Source organism: Phalacrocorax aristotelis, chromosome 17 (assembly GCF_949628215.1).
Source record: "Phalacrocorax aristotelis chromosome 17, bGulAri2.1, whole genome shotgun sequence".
Taxonomy (NCBI): Eukaryota; Metazoa; Chordata; class Aves; order Suliformes; family Phalacrocoracidae; genus Phalacrocorax; species Phalacrocorax aristotelis.
The window spans coordinates 5,673,532-5,689,180 of NC_134292.1; the positions used below are offsets into that span (position 1 = coordinate 5,673,532).

Here is a 15,649-nt window from a genome sequence, read left to right on the forward strand (position 1 = left end):
AAAAAACTAATTCTTAGAAAACGATGTGCTAGAAATGCTAAATTCTTTTTAAACTTTATGAAATAAAGGAAAAAAGTGATATTAACATTAATGGTTTTGTCACTCCTGCTCTTCTGCAGTTGTGCTTCATCCAGCTCCTTCTCCATTTTCTCTCTTTCTAAATTCAGATCATTGAGCTCTTGATCGGTCCTTTTAATCCTCCTTTGTAGTTTACGATTCTCAGCATCCTTTGTAAGGTTTTCTGAACGCAGCTCTGCTAAGAGGGTCTCTTTTTCCATCAGGAGAGCTTGATAATCCTCAGCACCCTGAAACATAATGCAGCATTCAAGCTCTGTAACAGTATTCTGTAGAGACTGGAAGTCTTCACTCCTGTTGTGTCCAAACCCACTCCCCCGCACCTCTTTCCGGTACTTCAAAATTATGGTGCAAAAATACAGCGAAGTGACAGTTACTCACACAACAGGGAAAGTGCTGAAAATTTTCTCAACTAATGTACACAGCTTTCAGTGCCATTCAGCACAGGATAACAAAGACTTAGATAACTAAGAATTAGATAAAGGTTGACCTGCAAAGGAGTCCAGAGTGCAAATGAGACCTTATTATTATTATTGGTTCCCAAAGCTCTTATTACATAAAGCTTTATGCTTTTGGGTCAGTTTGAATCCAGGCTAGGTCATGTAGTTACCAAGTCACAAGCATATTTCCTATATGAAATAGCAAGTCTGATCTGTGTTCTTCCCCAAACTGTTACAAGTGGCCTCCTTGAAGCTGACAACACAGAGGACAGGAGCAGTGGGCTATGCAGCTTGATCCACTCAGAGAACTGCCTTCAACTCAAGTTTAGAGCTAGGTAGCAGAGTAATGAGGAAAACGGCTTGCTCTGTCACCCCCCATGGAATACGGATTCTGTGGACAGGAGGGATTAGTTGCACACTTTTTTAACCTAGAACTTCTCAAAAATAATCAAGCTTTCAAAAATGAAAAGATTAAAATTAGAGTACTATTTCAAAGCAGGACTTCCATGGTATGAAAAAGCAAACATAAGCTCTAGATTCACACACAGACCAAAACAACCTGAAGAAACAGGATATACTTTAGAGCACGCTTAAAATTTGGGCTTAAGTGAACTGGAGGTGCCCTGTGAGAACTACACATTGCTACTCCATTAGACTCTGAAATCAAAAGGCAGTAGTCAGTCACCAAAGCTTTAGGTGTGTGTACTTCAGAGGCAAGAATATCAACCTCTTCCATTCCTGATGAACTAAGGGACCAAGTGGATGAGCAAACATTGTAACAGAAGATTCATCTAATCAGTATTAATTTTACCAGACTTAGTCTTAGACAAGTTGGAAAACATTTCAAGAGACATTATGCTGTCTACTTTAATACCAAATTCATACTTTCTCCCATTTTACGTTAAGACCTTTACAATGCATAAGTTATCATCATTAAGTCCCTTCTCCTCCACACACACGAAAGCATTACTAAATCACATTTTCACAAACAACACTCCACTATTTTATAAACAGTGATTTCACATTTATTATATAAATAAATCCAAACAAGTGTCTCCTACCCAGATCAACTCTGCAAACATGAAATGTGCTGTGACCATACTTTTGGAAAAAACCAAAACATTCTTAAGTCAAAGCTCAATATTATCTCAACTCCACAACTGTTTGTGCTTTTATTTTTAACTAATTTTGCTTTTACACATTTCTCCCATAATTATTCTCAGTTGTTATAGAAGAAAAAAAATTCAAGAAATAAGATAAGCAATCTGACATGTTAATGCCTTATCATTTAAATAATTTGTTTTGGGAATTTTTGTTTCAACACAAGAAAAAAAATAAACTTTTAAAACTACTTTCAAAGATACAAAGCACTGCCTGCTGTGTGGAATTATGGAGAAGGGAGAAGCCACACTGATTACTTGCTTCTTACCTTGAATTTTTGGATGTGTGCTTTGTGAGTTGCCTCTCTTGCCTTTGCCAATGAAGCATTTAGGTCTTCAATTTCAGAACCAAGCTCCTCATTCTTTAAGTAAAGTAAAATTAATGCTATGTAGAAAGAGTTATTTCCAAGTGATGGTGATTCAGTAATAGCTATCCCATCTCATTATCCATTCATCCAACTACACAAAACAAATACTTCAAAGAACAAAAACACCAAATACGTCATAATAAATCTTGTATAAATAAATTCTTGTTCTTACACAACACACACTAGGCTACCTATCACGCAAGTTAAACGTTTCCCATTCTTCCACAAAATCTGAATTTCAGCTGTCGCTGACCTCTCCCATTTTAGTTGTCTTTACGACAACTCTCCACTTAACAACATAACATACTTCTCATACCTTTTAAGTGATGCTCAGAGCTGATAAAAATCAGTGTGCAGCTGAAAGCATTTTTCCTCAAAGTACCAATTCGGGGAGAAAGTACCAGTTAAGGATCTTTTTCCTCACTCCTCCGGTCCAAGAACCCAAACTCTAAACAGAACCGCTTACAGATACCACAGCAGCAATTAAGGACCCACTAGAAGTCTCCTAATGGTCACAGTGAGATGGTCAACTGCTGCCACATACACAATGCACACAGTCCTCTCCCAATGGTAGATCTATAAACCAACAAGATCATAATCATCATACCTCTTTTTCCTTTGCTTTTAATGCAACAGTTAGCCCTTGAATGGTTTTATCCCTTTTCAAACCATTCTTCTTTTCAACAGCAAGCTCATTTTCTCTCTCTTGTAGCTCTTCTTGAAGTGACTAAATTAGATTATGTGAAAGTTGCATTAACTTCCCACTAAGAGATACTGTAACTGCACATTAATAACTACATTCTCACAGAGTTCCTATATCTTACTACTCAGATTACTAACTAAATGCAGTCCCAAAGTGTGAGTCATCATCTTAAAGATGTGCCTGGAATATAGCATAAGACGCTTTATCTCGTGGGCTGGCCATGAGATCAGCTTCAATATTTGATGAACGTGCCTATCAGCTTCACTGAAAATTGCTCCAAAAACAAGGGGAGCCTTCCTGTCATCCAACATAAAAGAGAATTTACCAGAGGGCTTGCTTTGCTTCCTTTCGAGTAAGGGCCTCTCTGTATCTATGAATGCATAACAGAAGAGATGCCAACCTGCACTGAAAGTGGTTGAGGAAACAGAAACAAAACTAGAACTTACCTGAAATTTTTTTTCAAAGGAATTTCTCTCATTTTTAAGCTCCATTCTAATAGCCTATATGGACAAAACATTGTTATGGTCAAGTAAATTCCTTCTAAATACAAATATAACTCATTAAGCATTACAACAAAGCAAAACGAGCTTAAAATTCGAGCGGGCGGAAGCACAAAACTTAGTATACACCTTTTGGCAGGAATATATAGAACCAGTTGCTTCCTGGAAGTCTATAAATCTACCTGAGCACAGTATGAGCCTATCCGAATTAATAAAAAAGCCACAAACAAAAAGCCACCCACACACCACACAACATGTTCTTCCACGAGGCAGGACAGCTGTACTTGCTGATTCAATAAAAACACATTTTTATGTGACATTTATCTTTGTCAGCAAGATGTTTTATCATGGGAAATTTTAATTAGCACTTTTCCTTGGAGAGGTTACAGACTTATTTTTTTTAAAAAAGCAGTCATATATAAAGTCAGAGTTCTGCAAAGGTATTCATCAACATTTTTTGGGCCAATACTGCATCCCAAAACAATCATACAGTCTGTCCACCTCCTATGAAATGGTTAAAGATGACTCTGTTTTCACCTTGACACGCAAATACTCTTGTGAAACCAGGGTAGTTTTTCCTGACATATTAATTGCAAGACCACCCTGAACTGAAAACTTTTAATTCCACTAATCAGTCCAATCATAGAAGGTTCTGTTGTCTATTCTTGACGCAAACAAGAAGTGTGTAGGTACTGATCAATATTAAGTTCCAAAACAAAAGGGAAGAAAATGTCTCAGAAGCATGACAGCCTCCAGGATGACTTTCTTAATTCTGCCAGGTTTAATTTATTAAGGACAACAAGCCTTAAGACCGCTCTCTACATTTCAGCTTTCAGGTTATCTGTCTTCCTGTTTAAAAGGCAAGTGAAATAAGACTGACTCTTAGCACCTTTTGTAAGTTAAACGCTAGACTTTAATTTTATTTCATGAGGTTTTTTTATGCCTACCTCCCTTACCACAGCTTTTTCTCCAGACCATAAGAGTAGAGACACTGTAGGTATGTAAAGATACTTCCCAAAAATAAACTATCAAGTCACTTGACTTCTACAAAAGTTTGTCATCTATTCAGGGATCTAATAAAATCTAGCATTTTTTATATATACTTGTGTAAAGCGATTGCAGTATCTATAATACAGGCATAAAGTAAATGGAAAACATGACGTCTCATTGAATGAAAGGTAAGCATGGATAATAAGGATGAATATTGACCACCAAACCACAATATAACCAATGAACGCTAAGGAAATTGAGAACGGAGGGAGGGAATAACTGTGGAGAGAAATATTTTTAAAAATTGCCTTAAGTGACTCACATACAATCATGCACAAAACCTATAAATATCACGTGTAGGATTTTAAAACATGTAACTGTTCAGTTTCCTCACCTCTAGCTCACTATCTTTTTCATGCCTCAAAGCAATGGTAAGTTCTCTGATTTTTTCTGCTGGTAAGTTCCCATCATAAGATCCACTCCGAGACTTTTCCTCTTCAAGGTGTTGAATTATAGCTTCTTTACTTTTCAGTGACAGGTTCAGTTGCTCTATAAGTCTAAAATTATAAGATTTTTAACATTAATCTTACATCATCTACCACCAGTTCTCCAGTCATTGCAGTAAATCTTGCAAACAGCTTTCCTAGGCGAAGACTCCAGACAATAGTTGTAAAACTTCGGGGAATACTTTCACCACCTCTTCTCCCTCCAGAGAAACCAGAAAAGGTGCCGTAGCTTTAAAGCAAGCAGCAAATAGAGTTGAGCTAGCTGCAAAGTGCTCATTCTTATTTTCCTCCAGTACTGTTTCAAACGTCAACATTTATTTTAGTTACTTATTTTGGTTACATTGTCCTTTATAGCACACACAAAAAGCTTATCCATCTATTACACTTCTTAGCACATACAGCACCGTATCCTTATGTGCCATCACTAAGTGTCCCTCAAGTACCTAGTTTTACTTGATTTTATACCTAAGCTGGTTCTCATTTCACATAAGCAAAAAAAACAGTTAGGTCAGCTCTATCTTCTTTGTTCAATGCTTATCTTGACACTTCCAGTATTCCAACGGAGAAAAACAACAACGCTTGAGTTTTCTGACAGATGTAAGGGTTATATGTGAAAACTTTCTGGCATAAGTTGCCAGCTATGATTCTCTCCATATTTTGAGAGAATGAGCATCATCCCTTACACAGTGAAAGCATATTTAACACTATGAATTCCAGATGTGCTACTCCCAGACAAGTTTCAAGCATTGCACGTTAATATTGTATTCAGTTCAGGAAATCACATATTCTCTTCTTCCATTGGCACTACATTTTTCCATTCCTGTGAATACTTACACTGATCTACAAGCATGTAATTATAGAAAATCCTGCTCACACTGGATCACCAGCGGGTGGGATGGAGAAGATGTTCATCATACTCCACTCACACTTTAGTGATCCAATCCTGACAACTTCTTTCCACACTTTAAGAGCTCTTTTCACATAAACTATAAAGCTGGCAACTCAAGTACCTCTGAAAGGGACTGGATTTTTAACTCCTTGCCAGCTCAAGTCACTCAGGAGAGCAACTGTGTTCACACAGATAACTAACAGACAGAAAAGAGGAAGACAGGAAAGGAAAAGGTGAAAGGAGGGAGATAACGTCAGAGCCAAGTTAGAATTACTGTGGTGGCACACAAGGTGGAGTATCAAAACTATTAGAACAGTTTCATAATTTTATGCCACTGTTGATTTCAGGATTGTAGTTTTCAACCTGTATGCCTTTAGAAACGCAGTCTGGGAAAAACTGCAAACCTTGCTTTGGTCCTGCCGTAATATAAAACCTACCAAGTGAAAGCCTCAGGCCAACATAACTTTGTTACCAGGGTAGACCAATTATGCAGTTACTCACAGAGCAGTTACCTGCAGGGTTCAGTCACAGACAGGAAAGGACACTCCAAAGTACAAGGAATCATAATGATCTTTTAATCTCCACTCCGGGGTCACATCCCCAAATCAACTAAGCTTTACTGGGAGGCTCACCAGGCATGTATTTTACCTTACATCTCAAAACAACAAAAAAAGTCCTCCACAAGTATTGACATTTGAGTTTACATATTTTCCCCACCTAAAGTTACTGAACAACTCGCACACCTTTCCAACTACCTGCCAAAGACAGCAAAGCCAGGGCTTTGCAAAGCACAATCAAAACCATGAAGTTCAAGCATGCTATATTTCTCTTCCCATTAGATTTACGAACCTCAACAGATGCCTCACTGGGACTTTCATAACCACCATGAAAGCAGGAAGTGAACACAAATAGTAGAGTCTAGTTCTATTCAGCGATGGTTTCAAGAAAGCAGCAAGCAGGAGGTAAGTCAGCAAAGTTACAAAGAGGCTCTAAAGCAGGACATGCTCATGTCACATACAGACTCCTCGCTGTGTTCATTTCATAGCTGAATAGGAAAGATGGCCAGTAACACTCACTCACGTATGTGAGGGTAGGATCAAACTATTAAAACATATATCAATGTCAACTCTCCACACTTTAAATGATAAAGAATTCCAGAGGTTAGAGGCATCAGCAGCAAGAGTTCCGACCTGTCCTTCTCAGCTCCTGTAATTATATCCAGATCCTTTGCAGGGGCATTCGTAAGCGAAGAAAGTTTCTGCTCAGTAGCTATTCTCAGAGCTTTCTCCTTCTCTGTCATTGCGATGGCTCTTTCCACATCTTCTTGGGCAGCTTTAAGATTCTGTAATTAAAAACACACAAACCTGATGCCTGTAAGAACAAAGTTCTCACAAAGTTTTTCACATATTGAAGTATCTTCTACCAAACATATGTTGGTGTGTTTAATTTAGCAACATTTACCAAGTAGTTCAAGGGCTTTGCTTCTCAACTCTTTGCGCCTGCATTTTCAAGATAATCCATTTTCTGTGGTACATAAAGAAGGGAAGTTTGTTTCAAAGAAATAAAACAAATACCCTAACTGAGAGCAGAACTGGAAACAAAAGTTCCCCTATGCTATGGCTTTAGATTTAGCTATTATAATTCGACTTTGTCCCACTGTCCTCCCACTATCATAATAAAGAGCTCCACTTAAAGATGTTAAAAAAAGGGCTTCTTTTATTCAGAGATGAAATTAATATTCACAGGCTCGCGGTAGCTAATTGGAACTCTTCCCAACATCATTATAAATTCTTGCGAGATATTCTAAAAGTATGAACTGACGTTTTTCTCTTGAACAGCAATGGAAATAGAGATAACACCCAGAGATTCCAGTCAACTTCCTCTAGTGACCCAACTCACGGAGATAGGGAACACCAGAACACAGACACTTGTCATACACAACATAAATTTGTTTCAGATCTTCATTTTTATACCGTAAGCTTCCCTGCTGCACTCACTGAATTTTTCTTTCTACGAAATGGCAGCCTCCTTGTAGCCTAAAAAAGTTATTCCCCTCTCTCCTTCAAGTCTATACTACAAAGCATCTCTCTTTGGGGGAGGGTCCTACACCACTAGATTTCACCACTCCCGCCTCTCCTGAAAAGCTGTTCTGACAGCATTCATCTTTCAATAAGAAACTCCGAAGGAAATTAATCTTCGTTAGCATTACCTGGATCTATATAATTATATGATGCTACATAAACAAGTGACTAATACTATTCTGCGATGTTTACACTCATAAGCATAATAAAATTAATGTCAGAGTCTAACACTATCTTCAGGCTAGAGAAAATACTGTATCACCACAAGATTAGAATATTTGCCCTTCTGCCTGTCAGGTCTAGGAAACACCAGACTTTCTGCTGTTCTAGTACAGAAGAAGTGATTTAGGAACTTCCCTACCTATCCAATAGCACGAAGAACGCTTTGGGAAATCCCAATTCCACTAAACTGAAAAAAAATCATAGACATTCCCCCCTTCCTCCTCCCTGAAGAAGCTCACTGCTTTATAAATACTGCTAAATCATCCTGCGAGAAAATACCATCAAGAGATTGCTACCAATTTCTTCCATGACCAAATCATTCTTTAGGGATGGGAAAGCAAATATTGGAATATACCCACTGGTGATATTTCTAGTTACTTACAAAAAGAGTACCAGACACCTCCTCCCTTAAAGGCAGCTATAAAATCCCACACCTGCAGCTCAGTGTATACAGTCAACAATGCAAAACAGCAAAACAAACATGAGCTTATGTATTGCTAGAGCTTCACACAAACATTTCCAGCACAAGCCATTCAGTACCAAATTTGTTCTTTACAAGAAACAGAACTTCTCCTTGCTTCTGAGGAATTGTGTCACACGCAGAATTTTTTTTGCCTTTATACTACAAAATGAGGAAAAAGTGAACAATTTCCCTGTAAAGAGATCAGCAACGGGTCAACAGTAAATATAGGAATAAACTTTCTCAACCACAGACAGCAAGGAATTCAAGAAAAACAATCCTGCGGAACAGCAGAGCGTTATGCAAAAAGTCAATGTAGTGACAACAGAAGCCAATAACATTTGGCCGATGTGGTTAGCCTAACAAGAGAGTGCAAGGCATGCCGGCACCACACAGGGAAGCGCCCACTGGCTCACCCACCCAGAGCCTGCTGTCACAAGGTGGCCTCTCTCAGCCTGTGACGAACACACGGGAGTGGAGAGACATCTGAGGTTCTGGGGCTTTCTATATTGCAATACTGAGGTCCCCTATAAAGATGGGAAATTACAGGAGTGCTTATGGAGTGGTTTCAGCTATTTACGAAGCTGAGACCTGATCAGCAGAAGTGTTTGAAATCCAGCCCCTCTTCCTCTAAACAGGGATTGCAGTTCTGAGAACAGCCACCTCACACTGGAATTCAGGAATCAAAGGTTTGTGCTGACTGTACCTAAATACCACCAAGAGGTACTAATTTCCTGAAGAACTGCTATCCTCGTATTTGACAGTTCAAGAGCAGGTAAAAACACCCCCACTTTCATTGTTGTTGTTGGTTTGGGGTTTGTTTTTGGTTTGTTTGTGTTTTTTTTTTTGTCTAGTTTTGCACTGGCTATTTTTCCAGGAAAGCTGAAACTATTTTGAAAATGTAGGTAGACCACAGTATCAAATCTCAGACAACAGTACAGAGACAGTAGTGATTTCTAAGTATTCCTTCAGTTTCGGCCACTCACCCCTTCCAGAAAGTTTATTCTGCTAGTCAGGATTTCTTCCATTTCGTGCATCTTCTTTTGTGCCTCTTCTTTCACACGCTGTATTTCGGCATTACCACCCTGGGCCAGGCTTTCAACTGCCTTACTGAAAGACCGTAATAGAGACAGAAATCCCATTGCACGTCAAAGTGGAAAACATGTAAAGTGCAAGTGGCTGATAGATTATGCACAAATGTCATCCACTTTATCTGTACCTGCTTATCACTTTAAGATTAAATACAAACATCTACACACTATACAGTGATTTTGGTGGTATAGTCTGAGAGTTCCACACACAAGCCTTGTCACAGTAGATAAGCACTTTATATGTATGATGAAAAAGTGTAATATTCCCTTCATATTTTTAAAGCTTCCAAATACAGAATCAAGCCTTTGGTACAGTTGATTTTGCTACAGAAAGCAGCGTTGGAATAAACTGAAGATACACAGCTGCTCAGACTTCTCCACTTGCCTTTTCAGTAATTGTTAACACCTTGTAAGAAAAGAACAGCTAGAGTTTTTTTACTAAACAAAGGGTGACTGCTTGCTTATGATTTCCCCCTAAATTCTTCTTCCTATTATGAACTTGTGCAAGGTTCCATGCAAAGCCCAGCAAAACCTTTTGACAGCTACCTGGAGAGACTGAACAAAAATGAACCTGGTCCTTAGGATCTACTTGAGACTAGGTCTCTCTGGATTACTGAAAAAAGGCTAATTGGTAACAATTCAATGCCACATGAGGTAGGCCACACAAAGAAAATGCCATTGAAACTGAGGCCCACGTAGTAGTCAGTCGCTGTCAGTCATTGCAGCTTGGATTACTTTTCAGCCAGACATCTACAACAAAGCAATTTAACAGGCCTACAGCCATGCATTCTATCCCCAGAGCATATTCCACCTTGCCCACACCATAAGACAATGTAGCACTATGTAGTTTTTAAATAAGTAATATTTATTTAGAAAAAAGGTTTTAAGAGAAAAGCAGGAATTTCAAGTGAATTCATTTTTGTAACACTGAAAACCACAGGATTCATTCTAGACGAGTTCTGAACTGCTCTCAGCCTTACTGAGAAGTGTTTTGTGTACTGTCTTCCCAATCCAGTGCTGTAAAAAAACAAAAGTTCACCTACTCAGACAATTAAGCCCTTAGCTTAACTTCTACAACAGGAATGCTAAGCCATTCCCAACTAGGGGTCATTTATTTACCAAAAAAATACAGTAGAATGAAGGATAACAAAGTCGCACCATCCAGTATAACTACATGAACATCATTGTGCATTTAAGAATTCACACGTGTAACTTCTGTAATGAATGAAGCAATTCCTAGATAAGTGCCCTTAAATACTATTTTGGTATCCTCAGATTCCTAAAACATCAGGAAAACAAACAGAATCAAGATCCTGGAAATCCTAAGAAAGAAACCTCAAGAAATATACTAGTACTTACGAAGCTTTGATGAGTAGTTTCTCTCTCTCCTGCAGATCACGCTTCAGACTTTCTATCTCAACTTTCAGCTCAATGTTCTAGGACAAAATAATAAAAGTGGAGAGAATTCAGAGGTCACCCTACCCAAAAGTTATGGGCAGTGTGTAGATCACTTCTTGCCTGGACCAGCAAATACGAAGTATCATCGGGCTAAGAATAGCATAGAAACATTTTAGCTTTTAAGGGACATGTTTTGCAAGGTTCAAGACTTTCAGAAACCTTAAGAAGCATTTAGGATCATTGTAGTCAAGCAAGACAAATCTCCTACACACATCCTTAACTACTATAATGTGAAGTAGGGCAGATCAACTTGGGAGTTTCTAGCATTTCCATGCCTGTTTTTTCTTTGAGCTACGAGATATTTTCTTTTAAAAAACTGATTGCATCAATTATCAAGGTTTTTAATAATCTTAAAGTTATTTTGCTTTAGCCTGAGAAAACTACTCATGACTTAAGCACGCATTGTACAAGGAACTACTTGGCCCGCAAGCTGACAGGTACCATTTCAATACATTAGCAATTACAAGGCAGACACCCGTGTAGAAGACAAGGACAGAAGAATAATCTGCAATATTCAGCTGAAACCATGACCTAGCTAGACATCAGTGTACTTAACTACTGCAGCAAGCACCAAGAGAGGCTAAAGTTTCCATTCTATTACAGAAAAGAGACCCAATACAGGCAGCTGTTACAAACAACATGCTACTGCATTACCAAAATGACTTCTTTTCCCTTCTAGAATGCAGGCGCCAAAGGGCATAAGAAATGCTTCCTATCATCTGTAAACCTGAAATAACGAGACTGCAAGACATACCACTCGACTCAAACCCTTCTTCCAACTTAAAAAGGTACCAGTTTTTTCTACCAACTGACATAGGAATCAAACGGATTTCCTGAATCCTGTACAAATACACATTTTTCCAATTTAGAGCAATAAAACTAGAAGCCATACACAACCCTAATACAACTTTACCTACATGGTTCAAAGGAAGCAGCTTTGAGCTGGAGTGCCCAAGCAACCTCTAAGTAGCTGTACTGACATCTGATAAACCCAGCAAAGAATAGCAGGGTGAACTGAGCTGCTCAATAGTGGAAGGCAGAATAACTACATACCAAATTCAGGGGGAGCGTGCTGCTCCTTCTATTCCCCATTCAGTACATGGCTTCACTAGCACAACTACCGAAGATTCGTAACCACTTACTGGAAACACAACATCTCAATCTGCCCCTTAACTACAGCCACTCACACATTTGAAAGTAATTTTTCCACACCTTATAAGAGTCATTTGAATTTAGTTATTACTGAAAAGGATTAGGCCAGAATAAAATACTTATCATACCAAAATTTCCAACAATAGAAAAAAAGACTCAAAAGCTAAGTAAAACAGGAACCTCCCGACAAAACAAACTCTTCAAAAAGAGATATAATTCTATTAAATTATTCAACATGCATACGATTTTGTATATTTCTTCAGTAGGACCATCAAATTTCTGCTGCATTCGCTCCTCCAGAAAGTATATACGAAGTTTCAGGTTGAAGTTTTCTTTTTTCAGATCAGTGATTTGCTGTGAAATGAGAAGGAAAAGAAGCAAATTATGCCATGGTTGGTTTCAAACCAAGTGAAATAAAGAGTGAAAACTACTATCATTTGGTTTTGCTCTCCACAGTCCAAGAGTAGGGATCAACCCACTGGAAATGGTTAAACATGTACATATGTGTGGGTGATACCCACTCGAACATATTCAAATTGTGAAGGTGTTAATAACAACATGATACCCAAGTCAAAATAAGAAATCCTTCCGTCCAAGATAGCATCACCCAGGGAGCTGCAAATACTCCAAGCCCTTCAACAGGTTTCTATCTTCTCCAGCTTCAGCACGTATCACAGAACATGTTTTTTCCCCACCATGCCAGCCCAGGTGTAACTTTTCCCCCACCACCTCCACTCCTCAGCTTAACCAGAAGAAATCCCACTCCAGCCTACCCCTTCTGAGTTTTTTGAGGTTTCTTTCTTGGGTTTGTTTTAAGATATATAGGTACATTGGCACACACATAAACTTTGGGTGTTTCTGTAAGATGTTATCATTTGGCTTGTATTTACTTTTAGCCCTGCAAAACTAAGACACTAGCACCTAAGGAAATAACATTTATAAAATAGTATTCTTTAAAAATTTATAATACATGCTGTTGTGCAGAGAGTGCTCTTTAGAATATTCCTTCTTTAAGTACCAAAACATTGACTGACTTCACACAAAAAGAATCCAAGAGAGTTTTTAAAATCTGAAAATATTAAGAAGTGCTTTCTTCTATAAAATAGAAATTGAACAAAATATAAGATGTCACATTGAAACAGAAGTATTTTCTTGGCAAAAGCTTGGGATGGTTCCTTATTCATGGGAAGAAAAGCCACAAGCACACAAGGCACGTGAGCCCAGTCGAACACCAATAAAACCTTTATCCCATCCTGTATTTCACAGCACTATTCTTTGTGAAAAAATTACTTATGGTTTTTAACCTTCCTAGCAGAAGCAGTAACGCAGTTGATGGTTTCATTAAAGAAAAGAGTCTCCCTCTAAATCTTTTTTAAGAGACCAAGCATAAAACATTCATTCAAATAAGACTTGTGTCCCCTGCCAGATGCTTTCAGCAAAAGGAAATCTAATATGTAACAGAGCTACTAATAAAATATTTATGTAGGCTTTTCCAGAATGGTATAACACCGCTTGTAAAGATTATTAGCAATACAATTCTTAAAATATTTGGCTCCTGACACCCAAGATTATTTTCTGTAACTGCACTGAGAACCTGCATCTGCAAACAATTCTTCAGTTTAATAGTCTTTGCCCAGCAAGATGCCTCGTCATTATTCACAGAAGTAAACATCACCCAAACAACTGAAAATATGCTTGACTACACAAACTTTGTGGCCCATTCACACATCCTGAAGAAGCCTGTCTTTAGAAGCAGTAGCAGTACATGTATTTATCTTTGCTTCTCTCCAAGTGGCTGACCACAAACAGCAGTGGATATGAACTTGAACTATGGAAGCTGTAATTGTTTAAAGCACGATACCCCCTGAGCATCATGGAGTACCCTGAGTAACTGGAATGACTATTTTGGAACATTCAAATAGATGTAAGCATGAAAACAACAGTTTTGTACTTCAAGTCACAGAGCCCAATTCAGAATAAGCAAAGAAATTAAAGATTTCCTAAATGAAGCAAGGCTGCAGAACTGGGCTAGATCCTGCATGTCTTGCTGGCAAATTCAGCACTACTTTCGACTAGCGAGAGCAGGCCTTAGAGCGTTTGGTTTTGTTTGTTGGTTTTTGGGGTTATTTTAAGCTGTCAGTAGATCATTCCTAACAGCCAGTCTGTTTGTTCATTCAGAAGAAGTCCAAGTGCTAAAGACACTCTGAAAATATATCAGCTGAACAACTTCTACTTAGTCTTCACATATTCAATACACTTCTGACTCAAAAGGAAAAAACAATTTCAAAAGAACCCAGCATTCCTTAATTCTACTCACATGTATTTCAGTGGCAATAGAATTAAACCAAAGAGCTCAAGGGTACTATTTTCAAAAGGCAAACAAAACAGACTACACCATCATAAACCAAGAAGTGAAACAAATGTTGTCTCTGACATTCAGTTTCTCAGAGGAAAGTTAATTCAGGCAGACTACAATTAAAAAGTTATAGCTTAATAAAAGACAACATGTAAAATGAGAACAAGAGAACACTGAAAAGGGGATTTTAATAGCAATCCTCTCGATTTATGCATTTAAGGACTCAGTCTTAACTCCTTTATGCCTTTTCATTTCTGTATTTAAAAAAGGAACGATAGAAGCAAAATAGCACACACTACTTGAAAAACCAGGACAATGCAATACACTCTACACAGGATACTCCACTCTACAGAGAGCACGGTAGCAAATACCACTTGCCTAGCTCAGTTTAGCTCCTTTCCAAGTCTGCACAGAGCCACTTCTATGCCAAATGGCATCTGTCAGCAGAGGCTGTGGTTTCACAGCACACCAGTTTTTTCCAGCAGAGGCCATTTTACAAGACAGCAAAACTCTTAAGTGGGTTTGGGGAGACAAGAAAAAAACTTACAAATATTAACACTTAGTTCCCTAACTTGATACCAAATCATCCTTTCTATTCGTGGACATTTAATAAACTATAACGATGTCCTCAATTAAATATGCCTTTAATTTTGCCCATGTAATCACATATTCTGTCACAAGGTGGTTCCCCCCTATACTGCAAGAAAGTGGAACACACCATAAATACTAAAAAAACCCGACAACTCTAATATTAACTAGCTTGGCATTTTCTCCAGGTCTAAACATAAAAGGACCTTTCTACATGGATCCACTCTGTAGCCCATTCAAGGTCATTACATCCTTCCTGCTCTCTCTGAGCTGCAAGGCAAGGAGGTCGCTTTTTCATTACTTCCTTCTCATATCCTGTATCTCATATAGCCTCAAAGATCAGCAACTTCATGCAGTAACATATAAATATATATATATACACACACAAACCATCTCCAAGCAGGAGATATCAGGAACTTTACCCACTAATTCAGATTTGTTTTAAAGTGGGATAAGAACAGCCTTAAGATGTCAGTCCAAAAGCATCTAAACACAGCTACTACTATTGAGTGCTTGGCAAATAGTAAAAGGACAAAGAAAGTAAATGCTCCCTTTGTTACCTTTAGCCTTCCAGCTACCAGCAGTCTTAAAGACTCAAAAACAGAAGTTA

General features: G+C 38.3%; 1 protein-coding gene across 1 annotated transcript in view; it reads right to left on the bottom strand.

Moving 5' to 3' along the window:
* Positions 1 to 15,649, bottom strand: part of CDK5RAP2 (CDK5 regulatory subunit associated protein 2) — an 83,386-nt gene that overhangs the window by 63,959 nt on the left and 3,778 nt on the right. The window contains 9 exon segments of the mRNA XM_075112262.1: positions 87 to 305; positions 1,945 to 2,037; positions 2,651 to 2,770; positions 3,193 to 3,246; positions 4,631 to 4,793; positions 6,822 to 6,973; positions 9,381 to 9,504; positions 10,845 to 10,921; positions 12,339 to 12,449. Of these exon segments, the coding sequence (XP_074968363.1) occupies positions 87 to 305; positions 1,945 to 2,037; positions 2,651 to 2,770; positions 3,193 to 3,246; positions 4,631 to 4,793; positions 6,822 to 6,973; positions 9,381 to 9,504; positions 10,845 to 10,921; positions 12,339 to 12,449 (1,113 nt within the window).